This window comes from Phacochoerus africanus, chromosome 15 (genome assembly GCF_016906955.1).
Source record: "Phacochoerus africanus isolate WHEZ1 chromosome 15, ROS_Pafr_v1, whole genome shotgun sequence".
NCBI classification, from domain to species: Eukaryota; Metazoa; Chordata; class Mammalia; order Artiodactyla; family Suidae; genus Phacochoerus; species Phacochoerus africanus.
Window position 1 is genome coordinate 3440900 of NC_062558.1, and position 26232 is coordinate 3467131.

The 26232-nt window shown below is 42.0% G+C and overlaps 1 protein-coding gene across 3 annotated transcripts in view; it reads left to right on the forward strand.

Annotated features, from left to right (window-relative positions):
- Positions 1-26232, forward strand: part of LOC125116656 (contactin-associated protein-like 3) — a 200478-nt gene that overhangs the window by 40578 nt on the left and 133668 nt on the right. For all 3 annotated transcript variants that reach the window (XM_047762089.1, XM_047762091.1, XM_047762090.1), the window contains exon 3: positions 9684-9877. In XM_047762089.1, the coding sequence (XP_047618045.1) occupies positions 9684-9877 (194 nt within the window). The remainder of the gene's footprint in view (positions 1-9683; positions 9878-26232) is intronic.

Sequence of the window (26232 nt, forward strand, 5' to 3'; positions counted from 1 at the left end):
TGAGCCACAACAGGAACTCTCTTACTTCACTTTTTAATAAATATTATTGGCATCCCTATGGGGATGTATTTCGTTCCATCACCTCATAGTGCTTTCCAGGATTACCCATACAATGCAATTGCCTTGCCTCTTGTAGGGATATTCCCTTTTGCCTGTTTGGGGCCACTGATGAAAGATGTACCCAGTGAGGTGACCTTTTGTAGGATACCAAAGGGTGAGATTCAATGAGCAGCCTTTTACGAGGCACCTCACACCATGCATGATGCATGGATCCTATGTTAAAATCAAAGCACTCAGGAGTCCTGAACTGCTGTTTTAACTTGTGACACAGTTGCTGGTCCAGGAAGACCATAGCCAATGACAAAGGCCAGTGGATCCTCTCAGTGAGCCCTATGGTCAGCTGCTCCGCCTTTGCTCTGAAAATGAATATGGAGCTTCCTGGACGAGGGGCTGCTGGGAAGGTGGTAGTTCAGGGATTCCTTGTTCTCTCTGTCCTGTGATCTTTGCAGGGGCATCTTTCCTTGTTGTCATGTTTCCTCCAAGGACGTCCAGTGAAGCAAGCTTTTTTCTGACACATAATAGTGCGACACTTTTCTGGGGATGAATGCTTCCCCCCAAAACAAAACAAAACCTCCTTTGAGAGTAGTATTTGCATTGTGTGATGCTTAGACCTCATCCTTTCTGGGTTCTCATTGTACTACTCTATTTTATATAACAGGTCACCTGTGCATATCTCTTTTTAATCCAAGGCTCTCACAGCACGCTTACAAATTACAGTGAATTCAGCTACATAATATCCCTAAAGAAAATGTAAGTTTTATCATCCCACAGCATTTTTTTGTTGTTGTTTTTTCACAGAGGCTTCTGGCTGAATGAGCATTCACCTTTGGATGGATAATTTAGTTCCCTCAGTTTTGTTTCTGAGCCTCTCACCTTTGCATTTCCTGACATGATCCAACATTATATTTAATTAAAAAGAGGAAGGAGCTATTGCCTTAGGGACGGAACCACATGTGTGTGGGAAGTGGTGGGGGCAGATGTGGGTGGGGTACCTGGCCTACCCTTTCTGGGTACCATCTCCCTCCACTGTTCTCTCCACATCAGAGGGAGGGGCTGCTTATTCTGGCTCGCCTCAAGGATGATCTGGAATCACTTCTCTTCTGAATAACTCAGGGGGCCTCCAAAAGATGCACAAGGAGGCTTTTATAGAATTAGACCAGATCTCTGAGCTCTACCTCTTGTCAACAGGAAGATTGCAAGGGATATGAACAAATAAGCTGAGTCATACATTTTTTTTTTGTCTTTTGTCTTTTTTGTTGTTGTTGTTGTTGTTGCTATTTCTTGGGCCGCTCCCGCGGCATATGGAGGTTCCCAGGCTAGGGGTCCAATCGGAGCTATAGCCACCGGCCTACGCCAGAGCCACAGCAACTCGGGATCCGAGCCGCGTCTGCAACCTACACCACAGCTCACGGCAACGCCGGATCGTTCACCCACTGAGCAAGGGCAGGGACCGAACCCGCAACCTCATGGTTCCTAGTCGGATTCGTTAACCACTGCGCCATGACGGGAACTCCTGAGTCATACATTTTATTCAGTCATGAATGAGGTATTTACTGCATGTTCAGATTGTTTATAGGCTGTTGCTGGACAATTCTGGTTGTTACTTCTAAGGTGGGAAATGAATGAAATCATCTTATCGACTTGTCTGTACAGAACTTCAAACAAATGAGAACTGAAAAGCCCAAGATCAACTCAGATCTGAATGCCTCTCTGCTGCATGTTTCTTTAAAGCTTGGTCAGGAGTGTATATGAGGGAAGCAGAACAAAATGCACAGTACCACAGGATGTTTGTTTATTTTATGCGGAAAGAGCTGCAGAGATGAATGTTCAATGCCAAGGGCATTAAAAGTTGTCCCTGGGGATGCTGCGGCACAGGACATCAGGGAGTCACAAGTAAACAGTCACAAGGTGCTTCCACTCCTTCCCCGCCCCGACCTGATATTACCCGCATTTAAGGCAAATCGCAAATTAACCATAATACACTTACTTTTCATTTAATTTTGAATTGTCTGTTTATAAAGGCATTATAAGGCATTTAGGAGAGGAATCTGTTTTGCAATGAGGCAGTTGTGTGTGATTTTTTTTTTTTCCCCTTATGGATGCACTTTTGGGAAAACTGCCTGTTCTCTTTCTCAGGCTACTAGCAGATTGCAGGAAGCAGAGCAGAAAGGGAATCAGAGGTTACCTAGATAGGTCCAGAGATGGGATTTCTGCATTTTTTGTTTGTTTGTTTGTCTTTTTAGGACCGAATCCATGGCATATGGAGGTTCCCAGGCTAAGGGTCGAATTGGAGCTGCATGACCTACACCACAGCCACAACAACGTCAGATCCAAGCCACGTCTGCGACCTACACCACAGCTCACTGCAATGTCAGATCCTTAACCCATTGAGCAAGGTCAGGGATCGAACCCATATCCTCATGGATACAAGTTGGGTTCCTTACCACTGTGCCACGGCGGGAACTCCCCACATTTTTTACATCCTGATATCCAGAAATGATATATGCAAATCACTGGAATTACTTCGTAAGAAGTCAGATCTCGAGCAAATGCTCAAATTCCCCTTAGCATCATAGATGGGGTTTTGACAAAGATGTCAATGTGTAAGGCCCAGAGATCTCTGAGCTCGATGGTCAGGGAACATCCCCAGGGCTTGCCTGCCCCCTGGTCCCCCTTTCCTGGGAACGTCCTACAGAGAGAAAGAACGATGAGCACCTGCTTCTCTCCCCCTCCCCCACTCACCCAGCCCCACCTGGAATCTGTAAGGCATCTTCTGTGAGTTAAGATGCGTGTAAGTGAGAAAAGAAACACACACCGCTTGATGAGATCCCATTTGAGACAATGTAAGAAAGATTTTGGAGGGAAACTTCCCTTGGTGACCCTTTCAACTTAGCCATTTATTTTCTTGACATACAGATGCCTTGGAGATGGGTGGGTCTCTTCACTTCAAATTAACCCACCTGTCTTTGCTTCCTCGGTATCTTTCTGCTGTGGATCTTGTTGAAACTTGAAGAAGGCATGAGCTGGTTTTCCTTTTCACCTCAGGGTAATTTCCCTCTCTGCACCAAGCTGATGACACTGTTTATGACAGTGCGTGCCCTGTGGCCACCAGCAGCAGGAGTCATTGTCAGCTTGATCAGTGGCCAGAGTAATTAAGGCCCCAGCTGAGAGTTTCCTGTTCAACCTTTCCTCTCCCCAAGGACACGAGTCCCTGCCTGTGTCTGAGCCTATTAAAGGTCGGGGAAGCCATCACCCAGGAATAACTAGAGACAGAAACCTTCCAAGATATCTGCCAATATGTTGGTTATTGATAAGCCAACAATACTGAATAACTGATAAATCACGTGGATATGTTCATAAGCGGAGCAGAGAATGAAAAGGCCATTAAGCTTTAATAAAATATCCTCCCTAGAACCTAAAATGATAGTTTTTTCCCTTGTCTGCAAAGCAGAGACTAGAATGCCTGTCCCACTTACTGGCTCGAGGAGGAATTGTGAGGTAACCCTTGGAACATGTGGGATGGTGGTCAGTGCATCACATGCTTATGGCAAGTTTTGGATTTATGCATTTTCTCTCCTTTAGTATAAAGTGGCAGGCAACAGGGCAATCAGTAATGCAATCACTGCTGATAAAAGAAACTTTCACATATTGAAATGTAGGGAATCATTGCAGCACCATATACAATAGCCATGACATGGAAACAACCTAAATGTCCATCACAGAGGAGTGGATCAAGAAGATGTGGTACATATACACAATGGAATATTACTCAGCCATTAAAAGGAATGAAATAACAGCATTTGCAGCAACATGGATGGACCTAGAAATTATCATGCTAGGTGAAGTCAGTCAGATGGTGAGACACCAACATCAAATTCTGTCACTTACATGTGGAATCTAAAAAAAAGGGCACAATGAACTTCTTTGCAGAACAGATACTGACTCACAGACTGAAAAATTTATGGCTTCCAAATGAGACAGGTTGGGGGGTAGGGAGATGCACTGAGGGTTTGGGATGGAAATGCTATAAAATTGGGTTGTGATGATCATTGTACAACTATGAATGTAATAAAATTCATTGAGTAAATAAAAAAAAGAAATATAGGGAAGTCATTCCAGCTTATCCATGAGTTAACTTGCATTTTGTATTAACTAAAAAAGCCTGTTTGTGGCTTATCAAATATGCATTGTCCAGCCACTTTAATTATTAAAGAGCAGGGCAAATTGACCAGAAATAAAGAATGACCCTGTTAAAAATAAAGATTAAATGCCTCTCTTCCTGGGACGCCAATGCCCGTTCTCCTTTGATGATAAGACTAAGACTCCCTTCCTAGGTACCAAGGCCATGCTGACTCGAGGTGTATGTGCTGCACGTTTTTTTGTTTTGTTTTTTTTAAACTTGAAGAAATGTATCCTTGACAGAAATAAAGCTGCACTGAAAACCCTGCCTCTCTGGAGCAGCTTCTCAGAGCAATTGGGCAGGGGGCTTCCAGGATCATCCTCAGTTTGGCCCCAGTAAAACTCCTTTCTGTTCTTATTACTGATTGTTTATTGATTATTTTCATTGACACTGCAAAGCCTTGATGTGATCCCTCTTTCACAATGACTGTTGACCATTTAGGGGAGGAAAAGAACTAGATACTCTAATATATTTTGTTGCATTCTCATTGCAGCCTTAAAGCAAAGCATACCTTGCTTAGGAGTGGGAGAGATGTTTTGTGTTCAGTGTCCTAAGCTCTGGAACTTGTTCTATGCAAGTTGGACCCTCTGGATTATAGTTTTCCTTTGTATAAAAGTGTGACGGTTTCTTCAGCTAAGGGGCTGAGGCAGAAGAGGGGAGGGTGACAGTGGAGAACCACCATCTATCGTGTGGGCAGCAGCAGAACTGGGTTAGGGTGGGGGTAGGGGGAGGCAAGTGACTTTCTTGTAGTTAGCTGTTAAGCACTGGAGCCTCCTGAAGAGTAATTACAAACCTCTGGATTCTATTTCAGGGGGTGTGGTTCCCACATTGAGTTTACTGAAGATTTGCCAGCATTTAGTAATGTGGGCGGATCGGTTTAAGAACCACTGCTCTGTGCTGCTGGCTCGTGGGGCAGCTATACTCAAGCGCACACTCAAGCGCATCCAGTGTAAGGTTGCTTTACTGTATTTTGTTTTGTTTTCCATGACAGACCAGTAGTCTCTCTTACTGGTCACTAAACAGTCCTCAGGTTGTGCATGTGTATTTCCTACTCTTTCCAGTCATTAGAAAAAGAAGCATATACCTGGGTGGACTCCGTGCAGGAGCAGATTTGCAGTAACTCACATCATTGCCCTGCAGGGGTCTGGGGATTACCCTGTGGCTGTGTTATCCTGCTGAAATGAATTGCCCTGTAGCCCAGGGGATTCTGAAGTTTCATTACTTTATCAGAGTACCTACTTAATCAAATAGCTTAATTTGCATACAAGTAGCACCTCTTCACCACAGGTAAGGAATGTGAAATATTCAAGGTCGATTACCTGCAGATGGTAGAGGCTGGTTGACAGAGATGTAGTTGCATCTGTGGGAGAGGCTGGTTCCAAGACAACCTGTTGGAAACTCACTGATACTTTTTTACTCTGTTGTGCTTCTGTACATATGGGGCCCCACGTTAAAGATACCTCTTGGCTTCAAGAGAGATGAAAAATAAGAGAAAGGTAATGAAATGTTAAAAAAAAAAAATTGCTTCATCATTACGTTCTTTAGAACTTTACTCCTAATGAATATGAGCCAGAATATAGGGCGTTTAGCAGTTTCTCAGAGGTTTAAACTGATTCATATAAAATGTTAAATGTTGATCCTCTACATTTAAATGATCAGCTAAACGCCAACACCTAATTTTTGAGTGCTTTTGGCAATGATGTAAATTACAAGCAGTTGCAGAGTAATGTTACTTGGGACCCTTAGCTAGAACACAGAAGAATTTCCCACTCAGCAAACATTAGGTGGGACCTTTACACAAATCAGTAGAAGTAGGCAGGAAGGTGTTGAAGGATGACCCACGTTGTTATTAAGGATGAAGAAAGACTGAGAATCTGTCGTGGGTTGGACGATGCCAAGACACGGTGACTAAATGTGGGATCTTGGGTAGAGTCCTGGAAGAGAAAAAAGGAGTTACTGGAAAAACTTGAGGCATCCAAAGTTTGTCATTTTGTTATCTTGTTAACATTGTGCCAGTGTTAATATCCTAGTTTTGATCAAAGTACCATGATGATGTCTGATACTAAGATTCGAAGACACTGGGTAAAAAGTTGATAGAAATTTTCCAGTGCCTACATGGCCAAACCACTTCTTTTAAGATAAAGCCTGCCAAGGCCTGATGATGGTGTAGTTTTTCCTGAGAGCCTGACACTGTTAAGTAGTGATTTTTCCCTGAGAAGCCAGACCTACTCCCTTCTAATCAAACTCAGGGTGGTATTTTAGCAACCAAAGCTTTCTGTAGCATATACCTGCTCTATCCATATCCCCAATTCCTACAAGGCACTTCAAGTCCCCCCAGTCCTTGAAATGAAGACGTCTTTTGAAATACCTGGGAGTTCCCATCATGGCGCCGTGGTTAGCGAATCCGACTAGGAACCAAGAGGTTGTGGGTTCGATCCCTGGCCTTGCTTAGTGGGTTAAGGATCCGGCGTTGCTGTGAGCTGCGGTGTGGGTCGCAGACGAGGCTCGGATCCCGCGTGGCTGTGGCTGTGGCGTAGGCCGGTGGCTACAGCTCCGATTCGACCCCTAGCCTGGGAACCTCCATATGCCGAGGGAGTGGCCCAAGAAATGGCAAAAAGACAAAAAATAAAATAAAAAAGATAAATACCTGGCAGTTTTACCCAACTCTATTTTTGATATAAAAATTTCCAAGTATTTTTTTCCAGTAAGAGTGATTTGTTATACTTAGAACTAAATGTAATTTAACCATAGTGAGCACTTCTAATATAAAATCTCAAATAAGAAAAAGTAGACAGAAATTCCCTATTCCATCTTTGCAAGTCTTGGAATTTGAAAATTATTTCAAAATAAAAAGTTAAAAAAATACTTTGCTGAACGATCAAATTGTAGCATATTTAAGATTCTGCATCAAAGAAAAAATATTGTGTTGGTGGTACCTTGAGAGGAAAATTTGGAATAGTTGCACAGAGGTATCCCACAGGAAATGAGGAACTCTTAGAAAGAATCTGGCTTTTAAAGAAATTGTAAGCTTTAGATTTTAAAGGTTATACATGTAGTGCAATTAATGCAGGACATAGTGAAGCAACAGATGTGCCCACTTGCTAGTGACACCTCCATACCCTGATGTAAATGCCTCACTCCCACTTCCCTTCCAGCTAACTTGTAACCGCGTCACACACCTCCTGACATCTGCTTGGTCATAATCGCTTTAGTAAACAGAGTGTGGATTTCAATAATAGCTCCTAATAAGAAAGTGATAAATCTTGTCTAAATTATGAGACCTTATTATGAGAGCCTCATATTGATAGGGATGGAGTAGGCACAGGTGGTTGTAGAAGTCCCAGTAAAGGATTATAGATAGAGAAAGAAATCTAGGGGACTTCGGGAGATCACTGTAAGTTAATAAATTGCTCAAAAAAGCCATCATGGAGTTCCCATCGTGGCTCAGTGGTTAACGAATCCGACTAGGAACCGTGAGGTTGCGGGTTCGATCCCCGGCCTTGCTCAGTGGGTTAAGATCCAGCGTTGCCGTGAGCTGTGGTGTAGGTTGCAGATGCGGCTCGGATCCCGTGTTGCTGTGGCTCTGGCGTAGGCTGCCAGCTACAGCTCTGATTAGATCCCTAGCCTGGGAACCTCCACATGCCGAGGGAGCTGCCCTTGAAATGGCAAAAAGACAAAAAAAAAAAAGCCATCAGAACAAGGCAGGCTTGTGGGACTAGTGGAGGTGTGAGAATTGGGGGATGGGTGAGGCCTGCATCCAGATTCAGACCCCGGGCGGGAGTGTGAGGACCTCCCCTCTGCGGATTTGAATACACTCCTCACCAGATCCCAAGGAGGAGCTGCTGCTCCCAGAAAGGAAGAGCAGGCTTTTCCAAATCCCACTCCCCTTGGAGGATAAACCCTTAGCCCACAGGATTCTGGGGACAGAGCTTCCTTGCCTGCCCGCTTGCATCTCTCACAAATGCCCTACCCTAATACATCTATTTCTTGCCTATCACTTTGTCTCTCGCTGAATTCCTTCTGCACAGAGGCATGGAGAACCTGAACCTCAGTGAGTCCAGACACAGGGTGAGGGATTCCAATTTACAACCTTGGGTTCAAGTCCCAATCTGGGTTTAGGCTGGGTTTGAGTCCCAGCACATGGGTTCAAGTCCCAAACTGGGTTTAGGCTGGGTTTAGTCCATTAGTGCTGTCAGTTTCAATATTAGGTGTCAGAACAATGGGGAAAATTTTTTAAACTAGTTTTTTCATGTTAGGGATTGTTTACATGGCACTATTTTTTCTAGACATGGCTAATTAGCCAAATATCAGCTCCGCAATGCATTCCAAACTTATTTCCAATTTTTATACTGCATACTAATGTAAATTCAGAAAATGTAATATGACATCTAAATCCAAATTCAAAATGCATGTTTCTATTAATCTGTAAGAGCAAAACACTCTCAGGTATCCCTAATTCTTTCATTTCTCACAGGCACTGGATAAAAGAAAGCACAGTAATTTCTACTCTGCACCTGTTGTCTTGAATACCTGAGAAACGCCTTACCAGTCAGTTTCCCTTTGTTCTCTCTCACCGCCATCCCTGTCACACACTGCCCTTTTATTATTTGTTTGTATAATATTTTTTTGGCTTTTTTGTTTTTGTTTTTTTAGTTTTTAAGGCTGCACACATGGCATATGGAAGTTCCCAGGCTAGGGGTTGAATCCGAGCTACAGCTGCAAGTCTACACCATAGCTACAGCGACATGGGCTCTGCAACCTATACCACCTTTCATGGCAACGCTGGATCCCTGACCCACTAAATGACAACAGGGATTGAACCCGCATCCTCATGGATACTAGATCCATTTCCACTGCACCACAACGGAAACTCCCCTACTGCCCTGTTAGAACTGTCCCTCCCTCCACAGAAATCACTTCCACCTCCACCACTCCCACACTGCATTTCAAATTAGTCTGAAATATCTGCTGCTTCTATGCGTCTCTAAGCAGCTTGAGTGTAGAACTATGCCATAGCCATCTTTGGTATTCCAGCATTCAGCACTGTATTTCCAGAATTAAGGTTTTCTAGTTGAATATTTTCCTTTATGTATAGCAAAGGGAAAGTCAGCTATAAAGCCAATAAAGATATTAGTTCCAAGCACTGATGTGATAGCACTTTCTCTTAGTGGGACCCCTGGACACTAAACAGTCAAGAGATATGAGCTAAGAAACAAAATAGTTAATATAGGCTTCATCCATTTATGCTTGACCTGTGTTTTTGTTTTGTATGTGTGTATGTGTGTGCATGTGTATGTGTCTGTGATTACGAGGCATTATGTAATGCTAAGTTTGAAACTCTGATTTTCATAGTTTTTTTTTAATGTCTCATTCTTACAGGTTAATACAGATTGCAAAGATTTCTCTCTCTTTATTGTTTTTCTTATTTCTATTCACTGTAAAGGAGCTGGTGGCTGGTCTCCACTTGTATCAAACAAATACCAGTGGCTGCAGATTGACCTTGGAGAGAGGATGGAGGTCACAGCTGTGGCCACCCAGGGAGGATATGGGAGCTCTGACTGGGTGACCAGCTACCTTCTGATGTTCAGTGACGGTGGGAGGAACTGGAAGCAATATCGGCGAGAAGAAAGCATCTGGGTATGTGCATTGATTGAAAAGAAATCTGTCAGAGTATGAATGATGTCCGTTGCTACATGTTACTACAAATTTATCAGATCAAGTATGAAAATAGAGCCTCCTAAATTACTTGAAAATGTTTCCATCAAATGGGAGCCCCATGCAATATTCCAGAATATACTGTCCATGTATAATTTTTGAAAGGAGTAAAAAACAAGTTTTATATAATGTAGTGAAATATTGAAAATGTCTTCCCATTATTCCTTTCAATGAGGAGTAAATGTCACATACAAACTACTTTATTTGTGTTTAATAACAAACACAGAGGTTTGTATTGCCTCAGCACTTTTTAGTAAAGCAAATTCATTTTCTCTAGGGCCTCCGACAGAGTGAAATTTCTGAAGGACCCTGAACATTTAGAACTAGATGTAATAGATGGTCTTTCTATAGGGGACTCAGTGAGGAATGCGTTGAGTTCCTGCTCCACAAGGAACTTGGGTACCATGGCACCTCTTGTAATTCATGGGCCATGGGTCCCTAGGATCTTTTGGAATCAGAACTACTTTAAATTAATTTACGTCAGTGACATGGTTTCTGCTTCTGATTACATATCCATGTTCCTTTTAGGAGAATTACATTTTGTTGGTTTCACTTTTTGAATATTTAAATATATGCAATCCATTATAGAGTTAGCATTTCATGTTATTTAAAGATCATGGTCTGCTGTGAATGAGAAACTCTAAGAGTAGAGTGTTGTAAAGATCTGTACAGGGTTTGCAGCTGGCTGATGGGACAGCTAGTGGAGGAGGTGGCCTGGAGACTTGTCAGGTGGAGAAGAAATTACTTTGTTCTTGTTATTAAAGATAAAATTTAGATGGCTGCCAGGAGCTGGGGGGAGGGAGGAATGGACCGTGAGTGTTGTTTAAGGGAGACCGAGTGTCAGTTTGAGAAGTTGAAAGTTCTGGAGTTCCCGTTCTGGCTCAGCGGAGACAAATCCGACTAAGAACCATGAGGTTGCGGGTTCGCATCCCTGGCCTTGCTCAGTGGGTCAAGGATCCGGTGTTGCCGTGAGCTGTGGTGTAGGTCGCAGATGCGGCTCGGATCCAGCGTTGCTGTCGCTGTAGCATAGGCCGGTGGCTACAGCTCCTATCAGATCCCTAGCCTGGGAACCTCCATATGCTGTGGGTGTGGCCCTAAAAAGCAAGCAAACGAACAAACAAAAGCGAAGTTGAAAGTTCTGAAGATGGAGAGTAGTGACGGTTGCACAACAACGTGAATGTTAATGTTATAGAATTGTACGCTTAAAAATGGCTAAAGGGGTAAACTTCATGTTACGTGTATTTTATCAAAATAAAAAATATACAGTATATCTTCCATTTAATTTAGGCTAAGGATGTGTAATTAAATTTTTTTTTCTTAATTGTCATTATAAGAGGAAAAGAGTCAGCTAAAAAATGGTAATGTTTTAGCTCATAGAATGCCTATAAGAGAGTTCCCGTCATGGCGCAGTGGTTAACGAATCCGACTAGGAACCATGAGGTTGCGGGTTCAGTCCCTGCCCTTGCTCAGTGGGTTGACGATCTGGCGTTGCCGTGAGCTGTGGTGTAGTTCGCAGACGCGGCTCGGATCCCGCGTTGCTGTGGCTCTGGCGTAGGCTGGCAGCTACAGCTCCGATTCGACCCCTACCTAGCCTGGGAACCTCCATAGGCCGCGGGAGCGGCCCAAGAAACAGCAAAAAGACAAAAAAAAAAAAAGAATGCCTATAAGGCAACAGAGTGATAGTATTCTTTGGGTAAACAAATTGTTCTTATTTGAATCTCCTTAGAACTCTGTTACTTACTATAACTTAATAGATTGTGGTCTACTTATTATTATTACTATTAATCTCTGGAGCTTTTCTCAGTTTGTCAATAAATGTTGATGTAAATTGAATCAAGAAGAACTAGTTAGTTACCTCATGCTAATTGAACAAAATGGGAGGGAACTTGCGAGTGATTTTAGGGCTGGCTGACACAGTTTCCAAAAAAAGCAGTTGCCCCGCTGTGCTCAGAAGTAGATATTAATGTTGTGCTTATTCTAAGAACACCAAGTCCAAGTCAGGGTGGGGAGTTCCTGTCGTGGTGCAGCGGAAACGAATCCAACTAGGAACCATGAGGTTGCGGGTTCGATCCTTGACCTCGCTCAGTGGGTTTAAGGATCTGGCGTTGCTGTGAGCTGTGGTATAGGTCGCAGACGTGGCTCCAGTCCTGCATTGCTGTGGCTGTGGTGTAAGCAACTGTAGCTGCGATTTGACCCCTAGCCTGGGAACCTGCATGTGCTGTGGCTGCGGCCCTAAAAAAAGCAAAGAAAGAAAGAAAGAAAGAGCAACATTACTTAAGAAAAAGTCAGTTAAAGTTGAACGATGCATCTACTTATATAAAGAAACTTTGTTCAGGGGGGAAATAGTGTTTTTCAAAATAAGGTAACAAACAGTTAATTCCTGCTTATTCTTAGCTTTATATGTTTGCTCCCTTTGACTCCATTGGATTGAGAACTGCTTTTAAGCAGGTTGGAGGGAAACCATATCTAAGCATCACCTTCTGACATTTTGTTTAAGGTTTAGAGCCCTGGGGAAGTGGGGTTAAGAACTGTGGTGTTATTAACCCTAGACCATGCTTGTGAGGACAGAAGCCCCCCTCAAGCCTGTCCATCTTATCATACAGTCAAGACTGGTGAAACGGTCTGCTTCCCATTCTCCCGAGTGGGCTTAAATAGAGACTCTGCCTTCCCTGCCTGCATCCCCAGCACTTCACGGTGCCTGAGTTTGAGCAGAAAATTGGTAAATATCTGCCGAATTAATGAATGAGTGGGATCTACCTTCTGGCAGGATGTTTTTTTTTTTGAGCTCCCTGTTCTGTGCTTCTCTGTAGCCCTTGGTCTCAGCTAAGTGGTCCTTGAAGGTCCCGTGTAGATGTTTTCTTTCTCTCTTATTTTTGAGTTCCTTGCCCTTTGGCTGCAGGACACCGTCTTTCTCCCTGACATCACCAACCTGGTGGTGTGAAGCCTAGGTGACTTCTCATTGTTATCAATAAATATCAACCAAGTGGTTAACGTTAGTCCTTCCTGTAAGAACTGTAATATTTCCTGAATCTATACACTCTGCATTCATTAGGGGTTTATTCTTTATATTGAAAACTCATCAGGAGTTCCCACTGTGGCACAGAGGGTTAAGAATCCGACTACAGCAGCTTGAGTCACTGTGGAGGTGTGGGTTCCATTCCATCCCCAGCCTGGTGCAGTGGGTTAAAGCGTCCAGCATTGCCACAGCTGCAGCGTAGGTCTCAGGGTCTCAGCTGTGGCTTGGATTCAGTCCCTGGCCCACGGAACTTCCATACGCTGTGGGTGTGGCCACTGGAAAAAAATTAAAAAAACTTCATCAGAACTCTAATTCAGAAGTTATATCTCTTGTGAATTTTAGATGGGAGTTGTTATTCAGAATGCCTTGACAACTTAGAATTTAAGTGGATTTTTCCTCCAATGCAGGCCCTTTGTGTGAAAAAGGGCCTTGTTTTATCTTATTTTCTAAGATAAGCTGGCATAATAACTCTGAGAAAAATAAAAGAAATTACTTGAAATAAATGTAAGTTCTAGCATGAATAATTCTATTTAATAGATTTCTTTTGGCTTGAAAAAATATGTACCAGTCAGTCCTTAAATGAGAATAAAATAGGCACGGTAAATCTTTTGAAACTTTGTTCTTCTTTGGGTAATTTCCAACCTAGAAAACCAAGTAGACTAATTAATGAGACTAATTAGTATTGTATTGAAAGGTTCACAACAACCTCCTGGAATTCTAAGAGAGCAACAAAGGTGATCCCAAAGATATGGATGGGATGAAAGAAAAGACAAGGAAATATTGGAAGCCTGAGGGTTAGGTTGAGGTTGTGTGTTATATCTGCACTGATTTATTTATTTAAGAGAAGGAATGGATGCACAGATGGCATAACATTTACCTTGTTAAATCTAGATTGTCTGTCCATGTGTATCTGTTTTTTTTTGCCGGGGGGGGGGCATGCTTGAATTATTGCAGAATAAAAAAAACGTAATAAAGAATATTGGATTCAGATTTAAAACAACTGTGGTCACTTGGTATAAATAGAAAGATCGTAGGTGACTGAGTGTAGTTTCAAAGTAAAGAGGGATCAGAACAGTGTCAAATCATAATAAGAAAACTGGACTCAGAGATAAGGAGGAGGGTTTGAATGTAAGGAAGCAGAGGCTCTGCTAAGTGTGAAGCTCTGTGAGGGCGGGGAGTGGAGTGGAAGGAGCAGAAATTTATTTGACAGAGATTCTTGCTAATTCCGTCATTTAAATATCTGTTGGTTTTATTTCAGGTCTAGGTTCATACATTTACTGCTCATGAGTTGATGACTCAACAGAGCCAAGCCCCACATCATGTAGGAGTTTGTAGAGAAGGACGTGTGCAGGGTCTGCCGTGGCTGTCTGAATCGTATGCTCTCCAGGCTCATCGATTTCAAGTTTGGCTCTGAAATTGGTTGCTTTTGAGCAGAATGGGAGAAACGCTCCAGAGATTCTGTATCGATCTCCTCTGTGTAGCTGGCCTTGCTGGGGACACGGCCCTCTCCCTTCTAACCATCCACCTCATCATGCCAAGTGCATTGATCCCTTGAGGCGGCGACTTTGTACCATGGACAAATTGTTGATTGAACTTACCATTGTGGACCACAATTGGATTTTGTGTTCGCGTCTCCCCTTCCTGGGCTCTGAGAGCCATTAGGTCAGGATAGATCTCCCCAGAGTGCCAGGCCTGTTCCAATTTCTCAAAAGGAGTTGTTAGATTTAGTTAAGGAAAAGATGCTCTTCTCAGACCTCAAACTGGATGGGTAGTTGAGTTAAAGCTTAGGCAATCATGGGATGCTGCTTGTGTGATGGGAAGCTTTCAGCACCAAGTCTCAATGTACCAAGAGGTTTAATACTTTTTTCTACAATGTTTTACAAGGATGATGCCCTATTGAACCCAAGGGAGAGGTGATCCCATTTGCCCTTCATTGCAGGTCTCAGTGACAGCAGAGATAACCATTGGATTTAATCTGTAGAAAACTCTAAGAGCAGCTGAAAAGGTTGAGGCAGAAAAGTGAATGAGTCTTCTGAGCTGCAACCACAAAGTAACTGATGGGATCCTGGAGGCCCAAGAGCCGGTAACAGTTGCCTCTGGCCAGGGGTCCCTGCTTTCAGAGGGTGTTGGGACATCCTTTCTTTCATCTGTTGAACCCCCCCCCCCAACCCGAAAAACTTCACTCAAATCCCCTTCGCTCTGTACAAAAATTGCCTAGACACTCCCTTCTTTTTCTACTCCTAGGGCTTTTCATTTTCATCTCTCACATACTACTTCTCTTTTTCTATATTTATTCATCTCTTGCCTATTTCACATCAATTCTGGAGTCAGCAACTATGGCTTGTTTATCCCTGTATCCTCTGTACCCTACTTCATTGCTTTGCAAAAGTAATGATTTTGCTCATTTGAATTGCCATGTGTTATCACTTTGGGAGGGAGGGATGTGGTGGCAAGTGGAATTTTAAATATATAGCAAGATAAATAACATATTACAATTGCACCTTTCTTCTGTCTTCCTTCCGGGCTTCGGGATTTCTTCGGGGGAGGTGGGCTTCTGCCTGTCTTTCTTTCTTTCTGGAGGGAGGAGGAGGGAGGGGGCTTTTTTCTTCTTTGTTTTTTTCCTTCCTTCCTGTCCTTCCTCTTTCCTTCTTCCTTCCGTTTCTTTCTCTTGACTTCCTTCGTCTTTCCTTCCTTCCTTCCTTCCTCTCCTTCCTTCCTTCCTCCTTACTTCCTTCCTTCCTTCCTTCCTTCCTTCTTTCTTCCTTCTTTTTTTTTAGGGTTGCACCTGCAGCATATAGAGGTTCCCAGGCTAGGGGTCAAATCAGAGTTGCAGCTTCTGGCCTACACCACAGCCACAGCAACATGGGATCCAAGCCACATCTGCGACCTACGCTGCAGCTCATGGCAATGCCAGATCCTTAACCCACAGAGGGAAGCCAGTGGTCAAAGCTGCAACCTCATGGATGCTAGTTAGTTTTGTTATGCACTAAGCCACAATGGGAACTCCCAATTTGTTTCTTTTTAAAAAAAATTTTTATTGAAGTATAGTTGATTTACAGTGTTGTGATAATTTCCGCTGTACAACAAATGGTTCAGTTATACATGTACACACATCTGGGCTTTTTCAGATTCTTTTCTCATACAGATTATAACAAAATACTGGGTAGAGTTCCCTGTGCTATACCGGTTGGCCAGGCATTCCATATACTACCGTGTACATATGCCAGTCCCAAACTCCCAGTCCGAAACTCCCCTCCTTGGGTTAACTTCTATTAATTCATAGCTACCATGTTTAGGGGTATACTCTGTGCCAAGCATAGTGTCAGGCATGTTATCGCCCATCTTCATTACAGCCCTGGAGCAGATATCATCAGCCTTGAAACTGAGGAAAGTAACTTTTGGACTATCAGGCTAATAAACAGTATCTGGGAGCTGAGATTTTAATCCAGCTCTGAGGTTCCAAAACCTTTCTTCTTTGTTGTTTAATTTTCTTACTTCCAACTACATGGCCCTATTCTAACACTATTTGTTCCCTCAGAATAACATTTCATACTTTTATTGCTGTGCTTTTTATTCATCCCAAACTATCCTTCTCCATGCTCCTATACATTGCAACTTTACTTTTCATAGAATGAGGTGGTATTATTAGAAACATATGGAAATTAGGATATATTTTTTTGGAAAAGGTACATCTTAAACAGTAATAGGAACAGCATATGGCAGAGTTGTGGGGGAAACAGCTTTATAAGCAGATTTTTTATTTATTTGGGAGAACACAAAAATATTCTTTTTTTTTTTTTTTGTCTTTTTTGACATTTCTTGGGCTGCTCCTGTGGCATATAGAGGTTCCCAGGCTAGGGGTCGAATCGGAGCTATAGCCGCCGGCCTACGCCAGAGCTATAGCAACTCGGGATCCAAGCTGCATTTGTGACCTACACCACAGCTCATGGCAACACCGGATCCTTAACCCACTGAGCAAGGCCAGGGATCGAACCCGCAACCTCATGGTTCCTAGTCGGATTCGTTAACCACTGCACCACGATGGGAACTCCAAAAAATATTCTTTTTTTTAAAGCAGGAAAAGTAAATGATGGAAAAATTAAATTCTTACAAAAAAGGTGCTCAGGCAACACATTCAATGGAAAGACATGTTGCTGAATCATGTTTCATGTTTCAGGACGGTGGAAAGCAGGGCACCTCGGGAAGTGTCCACACCAGGAAGGATCTGATGGAAATTCTTCCTAGTGATTGCAATGCAGACAGCCCAGCTTCATAGAATGCTATTATGGTAATAGTGGGTCTGATAGGGAATGGGAGCCAAACTCTGCATATTCCACAACCAGCACACATAATGTAAATATACAGAATGCACAACTATGGAGTGTACTTCAGGCTTTTCAGGGGTAATTTACTGGGTCTACGGTTTTGACATAAAAGGTTCAAGTGGTCTGGGGCCAGCCTAATTGGGGTCTTGAGAAAATGGCCCACAGTAGAGGTGGAGTGTTAGCACACCCCTGTGTGCACAGCCCTTGATAACTCCTATGGTTTATGCACTGTGCATTTCCCTGCCCCTTGCAGTGAGAACAATTTTCTGTCTTTGATGCAGACCACATTTTATAAATTTGCATAGACAAAAACGATCATGAATTTAAAAAATTTGCAAAAGAGGATGACAAGATTTGAGTATATTTTTAAAGAATATTAATATCACAGTCTCAAAACTCTGAGAGGATGAGAATTTTTGATCAGCAAACCTCCAACTTTCAGAGCAGTTAAGGCACGTTAAGGCACAAGTTGAGAAGCTGGATGCCATCCAAGCATATTTAAAGATCTCAGACTGAGAGATATATTGGTTTAGACCAGGGCACAGCCAACTTCTCTTTAAAGGCACAGATAATAAATATTTTCGGTTTTGTAGACCACTCAGTCTGTTGTGACTACTCAACTCTGCTATTGTGTGAAAAGTAGCCACAGGTAATATGCAAATGAACCAGTGTGCCAGGGTTCCAATAAAACTATTTACAAAAGCACACAGCCATTTGGTTTAATCCTTTTTGTATCTATTTAAGTTGTGATGTAAGGATCCAGTATGAAAAATGCAAATTACAGCATCAGTGTGATACGGTGTAACCTCTCACCCTTGAACTCCACAAAAACATTTGTTAATACTCTTGCCTAGGACAGTGCTTTTCAGATTATGTCCTCGAAAAACTTACTTTCTTTTTGTTTTAAATTTATGCAGTTAATTTGATGACTCTCAGAATAAAACATAAATATTGCAATCTGATCTATGATATTATTACATACCACTTAGCATAAAGCCACAGTTAAGAAGAGAATCGATTTAAAGAAAAATGTTAGGAGTTCCTTGTGGCACAGTGGGTTGAGGATCTAACATTTTCACTGCAGTGGCTTAGATTGCTGCTGTGGTGCTGTTTCGATTCCTGACCCAGGATCTTCTACTTGCTGTGGGTACAGCCCAAAAGAAAAGAAAAAGAAAAAAAAAATTAAGCCAATGAGTACTGAGTGCTTAATGCCAGGCTCTATTCCATATGCTTTATACGTATTTATTAAACATCCTCATAACAGCCCAGTTTACTGATAAGGCAAAAAGAGTTCAAGTTCACTAGCCTCAAATCTCGGAGCTGGTGAGAGGTGTCCCAAGGATTTGAACCCCAGCAGTCTTGAACCACCTCACCACAGTAGAGGGGATTCATGTTGGAGATGAACGAAATGACACAGGATGGAAAGCAGGTATTTTCAGATAGTGTTAATAGGAGCATAACATGGCATGAGGTCTTGGAAGATGATTTCTATAAAAGTAAGTAAAAGTGTTCAAAAGCATCCATCATTTGGAGCTCTGTAGATGGCAATCCGAAAGGAGCAAGGCTTTTAAGTCCCCTCACTGTATGGTCTACACCAAGTAGCAATTCCACTTGTAGGAATTAGTCCCACAGGAACCCTCAGAGGTGCACAGAACGTGCCTGTATGGAAATTAAGCGCATCGCTTCTGGTCATGGTCCAGTTTTCTAGCCGTAGATAAATGCATGAGTAAATCAGGATACTCTCCATTTTATGGAGTATTCTATGGAATTCATTCCTTTGAAAACGATTAATTCATTAATCTGTTTGAGGTCACACTGGTTTAAAACATTTAAGTTTCATGTGTACAGCATTATCCAATACATTTACTAATAATGAGCTTTAAGAAACATTTTTACAGCAATAGAAGTGATGCATGTATTGAGTTTCCATTAACAGTTTCCAAGAGGAACATGTACATATAGGTGCATGTAAATATATAGAGACAATTTCTGGAAGTATACACAATAAATTATTAATTGCATTCCCCCCTCTGGGTAAAGATCTACAACGAATGTGCAATGAATGCTATTTTTAAATTACATGCATGTGTTGCTGTTCAACTAAATACCAGGTTTTAAAAGGATTAAAGAAAAAAAAAAAGAAATTCAAAAAAGTTTTTAAAATTGTGGTAAAAGGCATAACGTTACATTTACCATCCTTACCATTTTTAAGTGTACAGTTTAGTAGTGTTAAGTACATTCATGTTATTACAGAATAGATCTCTAGAACTTGCTCATCTTATAAAACAAACTCAGGCCCACTAAACACAAATTTCCTTCCTCACTCCTCCAGCTCTTGGCAACCACCTCTCTACTATCTATCTGTCTCAATGATTTTTGACTATTTGTGTGTGTGTGTGTGTGTGTGTGTGTGTGTGTGTGTGTTTAGGCCCCCATGGCATATGGAGGTTGCTGGGCTAGGGGTCTGTTTGGAACTATAGCTGCCAACCTACACCACAGCCACAGCAATGTCGGATCTGAGCTGCCTGTGCGATCTGCGTCACAGCTCATAGCAACGCTGGATCTTTAACCCACTGAACGAAGCCAGGGATCAAACCTGTGTCTTCATGGATACTAGTCAGGTTCGTTTCTGCTGAGCCACACTGGGAACTCCAATGTTAACTATTTTAAATACTTCATATTAGTGGAATCATACAGCATTTGCCATTTAGTGATGGTTTATTTTATATAGCATAACGTCCTCGAGGTTTATCCATATTATATAGCACATGACAGAATTTCCCCCTTTCTAGAGCTACATAGTATTGTATTGCACATATATTCCAGATTTTGTTTATCTAGAGCTGTGGTCTGAATATTTATATGCCACCAGAATGCATATGTTGAAATACTAACCCCTTAAGGTGATAGTATTAGTAGGTGGGGCTTTGGGGATATGCCTGTGTCTTCCACTAAGAAAGGACTTAGTGGTTTATAAAGAGGCTCCAGAGAGATCTTCACCCCCTTCCAGCATATGAGGATGCAAGGAAACTCTGAGACCCACAAGGCCCCCCCCCCAACCTTATTGGCACCCTGCTCTCAGACTTTCAACCTCCAGAACTGTGAGCAATACATTTCTGTTGCTCATATCACCCAGTCTGCCATATCTGTAATGCCAGCTTGAATGGATGAAGATGTCTAGGTAGTCACCTATGGATACCTGGGTTGTTTCCATCTCTTGTCTGTTGTGAATAATTGCTGTGATAAGCATCGGTGTACAAATATCTATTCACAATCTTGCTTTCAACTGTTTTGGACATATACCCAAAAGGGGAATTGCTGGAACTTATGGCAATTCCATTTTTACTTTTTTTTGAGGAATCTTCATATTGTTTTTGATCGTGGCTGCACCATTTTACATTTCCAGTTTTTCTTCGTCTTTACCTATATGGTGTTTTTATTTGTTCCTGTACACACTGAAATACCCTTAAGTTATGTGGGGAGACACAATCCACATGGACCATGAGTGACTGTGTTCTCTTGATGAGTAGGCTAAAAATGCAAGACTCTGGCTGCATTTTATCTAGGCCACTTCTCAGCGTGCGTTTGAGAAATGGCAACCCTAAGAGATGATGGGCCGCCTCTCCCAGATAAGGAACAGGTTTGCATCTTCTCACTGTAAGAGCAGTGAATCCCCCGAGATTGGTGCTCTTATTCTCTAAAGCATCCCACTGAAAGCAGTATCATCTATCCTGGATCCTTTGGATCACCTGTAACACTTAGGGAGGCTCGTGGGAAACTGACCCACTATTTACTAAGCCATATGTGCCATGTGAACCGCTTCCAAGATGGTGCCCTTGTTACTGAAAGCAAGTTCATGTGCCAGACAAACAATGAGGCCAAACGATACTGAAACACTGGCGTCTAGAACAGAGAAAGGTGTACTGCAGGGCCATGCAAGGAGACAGGGGACTTATGCTCTCCAAACCCTAAACTCCTTGAAGTGTTTCACAAAGCGTTTTGAAAGGCAAGGTGACAGAGGGGTGTGGTTGGTTGTTGCAAACTTCTTGGCGTAGTGTTCCTTTGTTCTTGCAGCTGTCCACGTAGGTCAGGTCATGATGTTCCTGTAAGCCTCTAACAAGATAAAAGTTATTCTCTGTTCTGCAACTTTTGATCTCTATATGAATGTAAAAGTGTTATACCCTAAAAGGTCAGAGCCTTGAGAATGGACTATCCTGTATATTTCAGGCTATAGGCAACATTCTTAACTGGAAACAATAGCAATAGAAGATAAAGGTTAAAGTAAAAGAAACAGATCTAATATAGTCAGATTTGTTTTCCTTATTACACTGTTTCCCAGATGTTCTTCTGCATGACTATGAACTACGCGTTGGTGTTACGCAGTCTCTCCATGCTAGTATTTGGAACACTTTCAGTTGTCTTCTTTTACATGGTGCTTTTGTGGTGATCTTTTCCCCCAAATTATACCTTTGATGTTAATTATGTCAAATATAAGCTCTATATGCTAGTTGTTAGAAATGGTGCTATGTATACTGCCTTTTTTTAAACATAAAAATATTAAAATATGCTAATTACTTATTTGAGATTTTCAGCTCAAATGGGGATTTAGACTTCAATTTCCTTCAGGTAATTAAGTTTCCATTTCCACAGTGAACATACTCCTAATATGTACTTATAGATGATACAGCTAAGTACGATTGCAATGGAAGGAAATTGAGTATAAAAGGACATGTGGTCTCTGGAATTATATTACAGAAGTTTGTGTTCATGGTCAGGAGTGCATGCTGGGAAAACACCTATAAGGTGGGCTCCAGACCTGAAGCACATGACTCTTCCTGCCATATACTTCTGATTATCTTGAGCAATGCTTGAACCTTTTTGCTTATTTTATTGGCATAATCCACCTTTCACTGTGTCCCTGAGGAGGGATCAGTTAAGAGCTAAGGAAGACAAGTTTTGAAAAAGAGTCCAAAGTCAGGGCGTTTTTCTCGAAGGGGCTGTGAGCAAGAAAGAAGAGGGGCAGGTAATGGAAGTAGGGGAACTTAGCCTCACACCACATCTATGGCCAACAGAGAGACATTCAAAATAAATCACGTTAGATGCGCCTTAGGCAAATGGAGCTTATTGGGATTTGAACTCCTGTGTTCTCTTTTGTGTTTTTTAATGTTCTTCATCATTCAACCTGAGTGGCTTCTCTTCCTTTCAGAGCTTTGACTATTTTAATGATTCAAGATCTTTCTTTTTTAAAAAGAGAGAGAAGAGAAAAATTACATGAGCAATCAAAAGAGATCCTTGGGGAGCTCTTGTGTATGCTGCTGCAAAAGCTTTATTAGCTAAAGTTCCCGCTGAGGGAAAATTCAGACATAGGAAAATCTCCTATATACTATAAGAAAATTTGAGTTACCAAAAAATATCCTCAGATCGGAATGCAAAATTACTGTGGCGATACTTTTTCATCTGTACATCTCCAAATGATAATACGTGAAATGGTTAATGAATTACATTGCCTATGAGTTTTCTATCCTTAGATTTAATCAGTCAATTAATTAATTAATCAATTATTTAAGGAACCTGACAGTATTATCCAGGGTCTTTTGAAAAACCTGCCTGTCAAACACTTCTGGGCACCTTTAAACAGGAAGGAATTAGGTCTATCCCTGTATTTGTTTCTTAGGGCTGCTAGAAAATGGGCAGCTTAAAATGACAGGACTTTTATTTTCTCATATTTTGGAGGCTAGAAGTCCAAAATCGATGTCTTGGCGGGGCATGGGCGGGGCAAGGGTCTCTGGAGAATCTCTTCCTGGTTGTTCTCTTAACCCGTTGCTGTCAGGAATGCTTGGAGTTCTTTGGCTTCTAGGTGATCACTCCTGTCTCTGCCTCCAGGTCTCTTTCCCCTTCCTCCATGTGTGTGTCTCTCCTCTTAAAAAGGTCCAGGTTATATTGAATTAGGGCCCACCCTCATGACCTCATCTTAACTTTATGACATCTGCAAAGACCAGATTTCCAAATAAACTCCCATTCACAGGTCTGGAGTTAGACTCCAACACAGCTCAACATGACAGTGGCTGGGAAGGACAGAGGTCATCAAATGATGTTTATGGAAAAGGAAAATAGGCAGTTTCTCCTTTGGGTTGTTGTGCACTTTTTTTTTTTTTTTTTTTTTTTTTTTGGTAAGGCAGGAAGAGGATTAATCTGGAATTGACAAGAAACTGATAAGAAATTGGAGTTCCTGTTGTGGAGCAGTGGAAACGAATCCGACTAGGAACCATGAGGATGTGGGTTTGATCCCTGACCTCGCTCAGTGGGTTAAGGATCTGGCGTTACCGTGAGCTGTGGTGTAGGTCGCAGACAGGGCTCAGATCGTGTGTTGCTGTGGCTGTGGTGTAGGCTGGTAGCTGTAGCTCCGAGTAGACCCCTAGCCTGGGAACCTCCATATGCCGTGAGTACGGCCCTAAAAAGCAAAAAAAAAAAAAAAAAAGAAAAAAGAAAGAAAGAAGGGAAAAAAAAAGAAAGGAAGAAAGAAAGAAAGAAAGGCAAGAAATGCTTTTGGACCCCTTGGGAAATAGTACGGGAAAAATGAGGTGTGGGATCTAGAAAGGGAGGCTACAGTTTGAATCGAGGTGAAGAACAGAGGCTGGTAGCTCACATTTACTGAGTGTTTATTGTGAGCCAGGCATGGTTTTAAGCATTTCAGGCGCATCATATCATGTTACTCTTTCTCAAAGAGTGTCTTCATTTTTCAGACAAAGACACTGAAGTTCAGAGTTAGACACTGGTCAATTTCTGTCTTTCTCTGAAATATTCTAAGATATGATTGAAGTAGCCCTTTGTTTTCCTTTTCATCATCATCATCATTATTATTATTAATTACCTCTAATGAGGTAGATTCCCAGGGCATACAGAAGAAAGTGTGAGAGGACGGGTAGGAGGAAAACGTGACAACATGATTGTGTGCTTGGTGTGGCAGTGGCAAATCTGGGTCACCCGAGGATTGGGTTTAAGAGGTGAGCGTGTGCCCAAGGACAGTGGTCAGAAAAGGCGTGGCGAATTGTTGACCTCAGGATCCTGAGTGGAAGTCTGTGTGATGTGGCTTTCCTGCTGTCTGTTCTTAGGGATCTGTCATCTTTGTTCAGGGTTCCACAGAGAAACAAAGATCCTGGATTTGGTGCCTCTGTGAATTCTGTCTCCTACTGGGAGTGAGATCTAGCCTAGGCACAGATGTTCCTGCTCACTTTAAAAGCCAGGGATGAGGAGTTTGGTGTTGAACAAAACACATTCCTTGCCTCTTAAAGGGATATGGACGTGCTCAGCTCAGGACCTGGGGCATCTTGGTACAGGGAAATGAGATGCAGAACAAATCTTTTCTGCACTAATGTCTGGAGACAACCTCTCTGAGCATCCCCCCCCCCTTTTTTTTTTTCCTCGGAGTCTTTGTCTTTTATTGGTCCTTTCACTCTGAAGCCCCAGTCATAGGAAGCCCTCAGGATGCATTATTCCCTAAATCAGTGTGAACCCAATGCCTGGTCCTAAAGAAAGAACTACCCTAGACAAAGAGTCACCCAGGGAAGGGAAGGAAGGATGAAAAGAGAATGCAGATGGGAGGCCCACAGGGAAGGGTCCTGGCTCAGCTGTCACCTGTGGATTAGAAGCAAGTTAACTTGATAGCTCAGGCCTCACATTATCTGTCTCCTGGTTGGAGCCTGGAGCACTCAAATTGACTGGATTGAGTTCTCTGTATTAATAAGTTTCTAGGTTATTTTCAAATTTCATTTTAATTTATTTTCTCATTTACGCTTATTTCGCAGTCGAGCTCATTTGGGTTTTGCTTTCTGCTTTTTTTCTCTGAATTTCTACTTTATTACTTTCAAGTAATACTTTTTTTTTTTTCTTTCTCCAGGCACCACTTTCTTCTTGTTCATGCCATTTTATGTCATTTGCTGAGGCCTGATTTTGTTGCTCTCACACCTACTTTGTTTATTTGGCAGCTTCCTGAGATGATCTGTTTACTACACTGCATTCCCTAAAAAATTGTGGGGAGGCTGCCGAACAGACAATCTTCCAGCAGTCGTTCTGTTGCCCATTTTCAGTGCGAAGCCGTTTCACTTAGAACTGGCTGATTGTAGCTGGGTAATGTAATCATCCAAATCAAAGTAGTGGGAGGATGTGGATGCTTTTATTTCCAGTGCGTCATGGGTATGTTACTGTCCATCTTTCATCTTTTTATTTTTTTCAAAACTTTTAAAACTTTGTTGAAATGTTGTTGATTCACAAGCTTGTGATAATTTCTGCTGTACAACAAAGTGATTCAGTCACATGTGTACACACATCCATTCTCTTTCACATTCTTTTTCCACTTAGATGATCACAGAATATTGGGTAGAGGTCTCTGTGTTATACCGCAGGTCCTCCTTGGCCAATCATTCCATATATCTCAGCCCCAAACCCCCAGTCCATCCCTTCCTCCTCCGCTACCTGTCCCCTTTGGTAACCAGAAATTTTTCAAAGTTTCTGAGTCTCTTTCTGTTCTTCAGATAGGTTCATTTGTATCCTTTTTTAGGTTTCGCATATAAATCATATCGTATGATGTTTGTCTTTCACTGTCTGACTTCACTTAGTATGATAATGTCTAGGTCCATCGATGTTGCTGCTAATGGCATTGTTTCATTCTTTTTTGTGGCTAGTATGTATATATATTCCACATCTTCTTTCTCCATTCCTCTGTCCATGGACATTTAGGTTGCTTCCATGTCTTGGGTATTGTAAATAGTGCCACAGTGAACATTGGGGTGCAGATATCTTTTGGAATTATGGTTTTCTCTGTATCAAAATGTATTTTAAATGTCTTCTAAGCAGCTCTTGATTTGGATTAATGATTCGGAGTTCATTACCTTAAAACAAAAAAGGTGTTAGTGCTGCTAACAGCCAGATAAAATAGT